This window comes from Bidens hawaiensis, unplaced genomic scaffold (genome assembly GCF_021521415.1).
Source record: "Bidens hawaiensis isolate Kalapana, Puna unplaced genomic scaffold, B.hawaiensis_p1.1 tig00023796_1, whole genome shotgun sequence".
Lineage (NCBI taxonomy): Eukaryota > Viridiplantae > Streptophyta > Magnoliopsida > Asterales > Asteraceae > Bidens > Bidens hawaiensis.
The window spans coordinates 311,543-321,394 of record NW_027493738.1 but is presented as its reverse complement, the minus strand read 5'-3'; the positions used below and the strand labels follow the sequence as shown (position 1 = coordinate 321,394).

Genomic DNA, 9,852 nt, shown 5'->3' with positions numbered 1-9,852 from the left:
ACAATAATAAGTAATACCTTTTTTTATTTAATATGATTTCTATGTTGAATGTTGACGATATAATGATAATGATATTATATTTTATTTATTTGACCGAGTAACCAATCCAAGCCCAAAAACTTTGACGCCAGAAAAAATCAAGCATAGAAAAATCCTGAACCCATAAGAAAAAAATCTTGGCTTCACCATTGTTTATAAGCAAATGATTTTTAAACCAATACCATTGAAGAGATACATGATGATTCAGTCACACCTCTCTTTTGTGTGTATCAATCATCAATCACTCTTTTACAAACCCGTCATCATCTCAATGAGAATAGATAAATGACGTTATAAGCCAAACAGAAGAACTCAACCTAAAAGACTATTCCAATGGGGTGAGGGAACCCATTTGACTTATAAACCCCACGTCCTTGAAATGGTTTCAGTATGTAACAATCACCAAGCTCAAGAAAAGTTTTATATGATTTGGAAATCATGAGAAGGCCAATGATAACAGCAAATAAGTTCAAAGTTATAAATACAAAACGATTGTGGTTATATCGCAAGTGAATTTAAAATTGGCTGCCCACAGATCGGAATGAAGCTGCAAATCAGCGGAATAAAGACGCCAACCAGAAGTTTAAGTGTGTAGGATCATATGTTATTAATATATAATTTGTTTCTAAATTGAGTCTCGGGTATGAACAGATAGAACCAACATATATCATAACAATAATTAACAAAATAACAATAAGTTTAATACATTTGAGTTTTCAGCATTTAGCGAATTGCTTGTTTCCATAATCTTGCCCATATCAGTTCCTATCATGGATAAAATTAAAAAAAAAATACCTTAAAACGAAAACGGTCAAACAGGTTGAAAGTTTTTGTTTAAATTTTAATGCATAAAACTGTCTAAATCACTTTATTTTAGAATATTACATTGTTGTTGAGATAATGTATTCTTGTCATCAAACTTGGCGCGTTGCATTTACTACATACCTGATAAACTTATAAACGTTTAAGCCGATGGAAGGATATCCAAAGCAACCTCCTTTAGGGTTGGCATCTGTTCCTGTTGATGCACACATACATATCTACTTCCCATTCTTCTTAGCACCTTCCATGGACCAGGGTAACTCCTTCATTGGATTTCAAAATTCAGAAATGAGTTAATTATATCAGAAAATAGATTAAGAACATAATTTGATGATGAATTAACTTATCTAACCATTAACAGCGATCTTTGTTGCAGACTAATCATCGTTATTTAGTTAATAAAAGGCACAACACAGTAATACCATTTTACATGTATCTTTTAGCTTACCTTAATTTTATTTTTCACAAGAATGATATTTTGTTTGCAGTAGGAAGTCTTGCATGATGGTTAATAGGGGTGTAAATGAGCCAAGCCACTCGTGATCAACTTGCTAAAAGCTCAAACGACCCAAGCTTAAACAAGCTCGAGCCCGAGCATCACTTATCGAGCTCGACTGTCTCGCGACCCCAAAAGAGCCTATTATTTATATAGTATATTTAATATAATATCTATTTTTATATATAAAAATATGGTAAAATTAATTAAATAACTTATTTTATGTTATGTATAAAATTTTTAACTATAAATTTATACAATACTTAATTACAAAATGTATCTAAATTAATTAATAAATAATAACCGAGCCAAGCTCAAACTTGAAAAAAACCTACTAACTAGCCGATATTCAGCTATAGAAATAAAGCACGAAACGAGCCAAACTTCGGTTCAGCTTGCTTACACCCCTAATATTGGTTAAAAACTTAATCACTCTAATATGAAGAAATATGCATTAAACATGGGACAATATCGACCCAAACAATTTTATTAGTGTTGGTTTGTGGCTATAATATAAGTTTTTGGGTCAAGATGAGTCGCAAGTATTTTTCTCACGGGTCATACCTAGTTGAAGAAAAAAAAATAACTGTAGAGCGGGTGGAAGTGTACACTTTCTTTACATCCACTAACCGCCATAAAAAAATATAGCCTTTGAACCCACTTTGAACCAACCCGTTTTGACCCGTAAACAACCGCCCTGACCCACCCGTTTTGATACACATAATAAGCATTCTAACCTGAAAAGGGTCCCACCAGTACGACCTTTGAAATTGTGGATGTAATATACGGTCTCCATCTTGGGGAAGAGCGTCTTTAAAAGCACGGCTAGTTTTGGATAGAAGAACGATGGATAATCTAGTTTTAAACTCAAGGACAATCACAAGTTTACTAGTAAACTAATCTAGGAATAAAAAGATTCATGAGGTTTAAAAATAAAAAACAGCTCTACGTAAGAAAGGATACATCCAGATCTGATACGATCAAGTTCGCCGTTAAATATAATCATTTGCCTACTTGTGGCTGCAACTGCATCTCTATAAAGCTCTTCCACAACAAGCATCTCTGTTTTTCAAAATTAAAATGAAATTAAACGACCAAATAATTTAAATGTAACTTAAAAAGAAAGAGCAAGTCCCTACCATTGACATTAAAATAAGGGTACCCGACTATGAACAACTCATCTTCTTCCTTAACACGGTCAACCATTTTAACCGATTCAACAAAACCAAAATCTTGAAAGAATGAGGGTTTTGTTAAATAATCCAACTTAAACGAAGCGCCTCCGAATGCTGATTTTCTTGCGAATTGAACTTCATTAGCCTCTGGGAAAAACTGCAAGTTTTGATGCATGTGTTTCTGACTTAAAATGTAAACTCTTTGAAGTTTGAACATAATCAGAATTATAAATATAAGATGCATGTTCCTACTTGATGATTTTAACGAAAATTGAAAATATAACATATTAAAAAATTACCTTTACCTATGCTTGTCAACAAACCGAACGAACACGAATAGGGCATGTTCGTGTTTGCTCGTTTAACTTTACCCGAACAAATTATCAAACACGAACAGTTAAACAAACGAGGTTTTCTTCGTGTTCGTTCGTTAAGAAAATGAGTGTGCTCGACTGCTCGTGCTCGTGCTCGTATATGTTTGTTTGTTAATAGTATAAACGAACGCTTCACAAACGTAAACAAAGGAACATAAACATAACGGAGCAAACACCAATTAAAAGTAAACGAATGGGGTTTTCTTGTTCCTTAAAGTTCATTTGTTAATAGTATAAACAAAAGGATCGTGAATCTAAACGAAGGAACATAGATAAACGAATGTAACCGAGCAAAAACCAATAGAAAGTAAACATAAACATCAATATATTGGGCCTAAAAATTTAACAAAACTGGACTAAATCGGAAGAGGTGATATTTTAATTTCATAAAACTACATTAAGTTATAATGTGCCTAAATATTTTAATTGAATATATAAACAAACAAACATAAACGATGACAGGCATAAATAAATGAATGAGATATGAGTTCATGTCCATTCATTTAACTAAATGAATTTTCTGCCAAACTGTTTCCAAATAGCACTTACAGTCTGCAATGAAATATATTATAATTATGGGGAGAATCGCTTATTCACATACTATTCTGGTTCGTGTAGCCTTTTCTGGTGCTACAAGGAGGTCACAAAATTCACGAATCAATTGCATACTTCCAGTCATTTCAATCCCACCTTCACCATCACCTATCAGCATATACATAGGTACAAAGGTCAATTGTCACAGTAACATTGAAAGTAAGTGTGTGTGTGTGTGGGTGGGGGGAGGGGGGGGGGTAACAAGAAGAAACCTGGGACAGATCCGAGGCCAGCTGTTGGAAACTCAATCTCCTGTGGTTGAAAGGTGTGGAGTAGAAACTCTATTGGAATTATATTGTAGATATGTAACATTGCATCTTGTGTTGATATATAAGAAAAGAGTAATGAATGAACTCACCATTAACTGTATTCCATCCTTCAAAGCCACCTTAGTTGCTTCTGTTGCCTGTTAGTTACAAAGTTACAGATCAATTTTAATCCACATGACTTGTGTTTATACACATTACCAAGGCGAGCCGCATCCTCAGCCAAGGCCCTTTTTTAGGGGGGCAAAATTTATATGTATATATTTAAAAATATAAACTTATAAAAAATTGGATCTAGTATTCTAGTAAATCTTGTAATTACTGAACCCAAATTTTCTTTACCTATAATCCATTTAATCAAGTATATGTTATTGGGCCCAAACTAAAAAGAAAAACGGTCAAAATTTATGTGCGTTTATTTATGTTCGTTTACATACTAAGAGAAAATAATTAAATATTGTATGGATGAGTCATATCTTAATGGTTTTATATTTGTTCGGTTATGTTCATATGTTTGTGAACTTTTCGTTAGATTTTAAACAAACGAACACGAACATGCTCAATTTTTAAATAAACGAGAATGCCCTTGTTCTTATACATGTATAGGTCTAGACCTAAGGGCCTTTTTATTTCGGCTCTGTTGGTGATGACGGCCCTTCACATGACCACCATTTGTATGCTTATAATCTCCCCCAAACTATTAGAAATCTAACCTGATCAAGAAGCTCTTCGTAATCACCCGGAAACGGAATCGAAGAAGAACCGTTAGACTTAACGGCGAATTCAGCATTTCTACCCGTCGGGTTTGCGGCTACTCTTCCGAAATTCAAATTCAGTTTCAGCTGCAAGCTAGCCTTGTAAAGTTTGAGAAATCAAAAAGACGATTGATTTGTTAATATAATTACCTGTTGGTGGTGAACAACAGGTGGTAAGCTGGATGCTATTGGGAAAGTGGATAACGCCATTTTCAAACCAACCAAAATTACAAGCTGGGTGACGAGAAGCTTTTATATCCGGGCCATAACGCGAAACAACCGTAACCATATTGTAAATAATTTGGTCGGGTCTCACGGGTCTTCCACCATTTATACTCACCCCTAAGCTTAACTGTATAGCTAACCCGGTAGGCACGGTGTCTTTGGTAGATATGTTTACGGGTATGTTTGGCAAAACTAGCTGGTGGCTGTTAGTTGTAAGCTGGTAGCTGTTACTTGTTAGTTGTAGCTTTTTAGATATATATTTAGGTATTTGGCAGAGTAGCTGGAGCTTTTCAGATATATTTAGGTATTTGCCAGAGTAGCTGGAGCTTTTAATAAAACTAATTAGGTGTCAGCACGATGCGGCAGAGTGTGCGCGCAACCTGACACATAATCAGTGTCGATACGTGATTCATTTGATATTAGTGCACGCATAACCCGAATGCAGACGTGTACTTCGTGCAAATGCAGTAAGCGTGTAATCAGTGGCGATATCAAGAAACAAAGCTAAAATATAGAGTAATTTCAAATAGATAATTTTTTAAACCAACCCTTTTGATTTGAAACGCTTTCTGACCCGACACCATTTTAATCTGAAACATGTTTTGACCTGACCCCTTTCGACTCAAAACCGTTCCAACATGAACCGAGCTAAATTAACCTTTTTTTACCGACCCGTTCCGACCCTAACTTGGTCTTACACATGGCCCGAGCTTGTCTGACTCGACTTGTTGTCAATCATAACCGGTAAAGAAGTATATCAATATCTTACTCAAATTAAAGAGAATAAAATGCTCTTTTTTATGATGTAATTTGTTTAAAAAAAATATTAACGTGTGAAAAAGTTTTGGCTTTTTAAAGAGTCATGGAGTAGTTAGTTTTGAATAAGGATAATATATGTAACTATTATATAAATTAACAAAAGTTGATGAAAGTTCAAGTACCAAACTTGTAAATTCAAATATAAAATTTTCTCAAACACTAATAGTAGTAGCGTTTAAAAATGAACTTTTTCTCCAAAATTAAAAGTTTGAAGCTTCTTCAACCAAACAAAGCTTGAAACTTTTTCAACCAAACAAAGCTTTTTATTAAGTATGAGATTTTTCTTAAAAGCTTGAAGCTTCTAAAAACTCTTTGCCAAAACATACCCTACGTCATTACTACTTATGTTTGACATTAATTAACAAAAAACACATCAGACAAGAGGACCGGATATCACATGATAAAAAAGTTAGAATGTATAAAGCAAAACCATATAATAAGTTGGAGCAAAACATTATGGTGGTTCAATTCATCACATGTTAATTTCATCTTTAAGACGGGAAGGAGCACTTATGGGTATTATCCATGTACCGGTCAATCTCACACTATCATCTCATTTCTACCCTTATGTACATACAAACGACCAAATCAACGGCGACACGACCCTCAAGTACCCTAAACATTTTGTGTTTTTTTGTTTTTTATAATCTAAAATAAATTGAGCAACTAAATGTAATTAAAATTGAAATTGAAAATATAACATATCTGAAGACAGAAAAAATAAAATACGACAATTGAAACTAAAAAAAATTAAAAAACAAAAATTTAAACTAAATGATCCTTCGGCCTGTTATATTGCTCGATGATGATGTTGTCGTGTCTTTCTCTTCGGCTTGCTCGATGAGATCTTTGAAAAATTGTATGCTTTTATCTTTTAAAAAATGTCGTTATCAGAATCGTTCGGCGGTATGAATATCCCAAGATCATCGTTAAGAAATTAGTTATTAAGCATTTGAGTGAATAAAAATGGTGAAGGTTTGAGTTAGTGGTATTTATTATAAATAATTTATATGTAATAATAATAATTAATTACACATGTATGTTTTCAAATCATATATTATTTGTGGCAAAGGTTTGCCATGAATTGTAATTTGGCAATTTACCTACTGGAGAGGGGGTGGGTTTGTTTGTGGCTTGGAACCCATAAAGCTCACCCTTACATGTGTCCATTCCCCCTCTAATATCGCAAAACAATTTTTTATTGACCTGTGAAAACAATTCTACATAATGATTCTCATTGACTTTTATTTATAGTCTTCACAAAATATAAAAAAACGTGCAAACCAAATAACATGAATATGTAATAACACCTTGTAAATATTGTATATAAGCAAATAAAAATACATATATATTCATAGCATTTAATCATCCAAAACATATAACATATTGTGACATTTTAGTCATAGAAGGTCTAACCATATGTGACACTCGGTAAAATAAAAAGTATTATTATATTTCATGATCGAGATTAAGACATGTTTAGATCGGGTTAAGTGATAATTTAAGACCGTAAGATAAAATATTATTGTATTCTAAGAATGAAGGTAATATATATGAGGAAAGCACATGAGAAGTCATACCAAATAAATAAATTTTGATGATAAGTTAGAAGTAACGAACGTTTTCGGTTAAATGTGCGAATATTCAACCGGACATTAGAGACTATCCAAGGGTGGATTCAAATGAATAGTGTAGAGGATTGAAAAGCGAGAACGAAGGCGAAAATGTGACTCAATTCTGAGTTATAACGAAGCGGGAAAATGCACATTAGTATTTTCGAACAAGTCATTAAAGTACCTATACCGGTAAGTTTGCAAAAGTTAATATTGTCGCCGTATTTTGAGATTTATTATGTGGATAAAATAAATCAAATAGACACCATAAGTTGGATGGGTTGATTTTGGAATAAAAAACAACTACACTAGTATTATTAAGTTTGGAGTAACACGGAACCGACACCGGGAAACGATCGATAATAACTTATTAGTGGAAATAATAAATTAACGAAACAAATTTAACTCGAGAATGGAATAAATATTTTGACTAAATGCATTTGGAAAATACAATGTCACTCAAAGTAGCGGGATCGTTGAAGCGAGAGACCGAAACACGATCGTAAAACTCGTTTAAAACCGCACCTATATAAGGTGGATCACCCCACATATTATTCATATTCTCATAATTCAGTTGAAATCTAGAGAAAGAGAGGGAGTAGAGAGAAGGCATAGAATTCCAACAGTGGCTGATGGCGTTCCGGCGATGGCCAACTGTAGCCGGCGGTGGTCCGGTGGCGGCCGAAACCCGTCTTCAACCCGAAACCATTTTTCGATGTCCCGAACGCGATGACAAGGTCCGATCGTCCTAATTTTGATCTTAAGTTCTTTAAAAACATGTTTTAAAATATGGATAAATTGTATTAGTTTTGCATGTCTGTAAAGATCGTTCTATAACTAAAGAGCTAACAGTCCGATCATTCTGATTTTTATACAGAGGGTACATAATCCATAAAAATCATTTTGAACAACGGAAATAAGGATTGAAGTTGTTTAAGTTGGGTTTTTAAACCCATTTTCGTGTTTAGTTCGTTGGGCAGATTTGAAAACGCAGCTCAAAAAAATACAAATTCCCGGAGATTCAACCGTCGGATCGAGCTGAAATTTTTGATCAACTTCAAGCAGCTGCATGCTTCTCGAAGATCGATCTCCATTCAGGTTATTATTAACTTCACGTTAATGAAGATAGCATCCCCAAGACCGCATCCCGTACTCGATATGGGCATTATGAATTTTGTGTTATGCCTTTTGGGCTAACCAATGCACCAACGGTTTTCATGCATCTTGTTACACCCCAACCTATAGCAGAAATGCCGGGGCGTGAGCCGATTGTTAATAGCTCAAAGGTACTATCATGAATATAAATGACAATATCTTTTTATTATTTTATTTCAAAAAGTACACACAATTTTTCAAATATTACAAGACAATTCAAATAGGTAAATATAATACAAGATAAGCTTAAATAATGATTGTCTTTCTTAAATTCTAAGGTCTGGTCTAGATGTTCTTTTCACGTTAAACTTCAATTCAAAAACAACCTGCATATGCGTAGAAAATAATAGAGTTTGTCAACAACACATGTTGAGTGAGACGATCACCAATTTTGACACTAACAATAATATGTATATAATATATGATAAATGTTAAATGCTCAAACAAAAATATGTGGGTAGTAATTGTAACATCCCGTAACCGCAGCGGAAACGTACACGGGATGCAACAGACACATCTGATATCAACAGCATTGCTTATAAAGAAAATACCACTACATTAATTTATATCATATTACATTGTTGCTAATTCGTTACTGTCTAGGTGTTACACACGAGTTTTACCAATAAGACATTAATATATTCATTACAAAATATAGATCAGCAAGCTTCCAACACGTAGCACAGATCATTAAGCACATTTCAATCATTCCAACTTGGGCATACCTAGAAAACATGTAAGAAAACGGGTCAACTACGAATAGTTGGTGAGTTTCACTAATTTAAATAAACACTGACAGATCATTTTAATAACCATTTATTAGCAATGAAATTATGCTGGGAACTATGTTACCCCAGAACAATAATAACCTCTGGGAACTACGTTACCCTAGAACAATAATAACCCCTGGGAACTATGTCACCCCAGAACAATAATAACCTCTGGGAACTATGTTACCCCAGAACAATAATACCCCTGGGAACTATGTTACCCCAGAACAATAATACCCCTGGGAACTATGTTACCCCAGAACAATAATAACCTCTGGGAACTACGTTACCCCAGAACAATAATAACCTCTGGGAACTATGTTACCCCAGAACAATTACACACGATAAACAATTTATATATTCTGTGCATCAAACATATATATATATATACAAGTGTTTCCATACGATCGGTATGTATTTAAATACTTTAATAAAGACATGTTTTCCGCCCCGGGAAAATATTTAGAAACAGTTCAGTAAAAAGGGGCTCGTGAAAACTCACCTTTCTGTGAGTCGGGACGTGATACAATGAACTGCTATAAGCCTGGATCTGTAATATAATATCTAGTCGTTACTATATAATTCCCATAAATTAAATACGTATCAATCGGTACATCTGGGGACATTGTTAGCCCAGTACTGTACTCGATTCGGGGACAATGTTAAACCCGTGACACTTCTAAGGACTCAGATTGTGACTTTGCTTAGAGTCTGACGGTCAAAATTATCATTTTTATGATTTCCTTGAT

General features: G+C 34.0%; 1 protein-coding gene across 1 annotated transcript; it reads right to left on the bottom strand.

The window, feature by feature from the left end:
- Positions 1-935: 935 nt before the first annotated feature.
- On the bottom strand, positions 936-4,769 carry LOC143568065 (protein LPA3-like). Its single transcript, XM_077054306.1, has 9 exons — positions 4,672-4,769; positions 4,480-4,608; positions 3,859-3,906; positions 3,713-3,752; positions 3,508-3,608; positions 2,497-2,689; positions 2,321-2,419; positions 2,095-2,212; positions 936-1,124 (listed from the first exon to the last, which is right to left on the bottom strand). The coding sequence occupies exons 1-9, from the start codon at positions 4,729-4,731 to the stop codon at positions 1,004-1,006; spliced, it is 909 nt and encodes a 302-aa protein (XP_076910421.1). The 5' UTR covers positions 4,732-4,769; the 3' UTR covers positions 936-1,003.
- Positions 4,770-9,852: the final 5,083 nt, after the last annotated feature.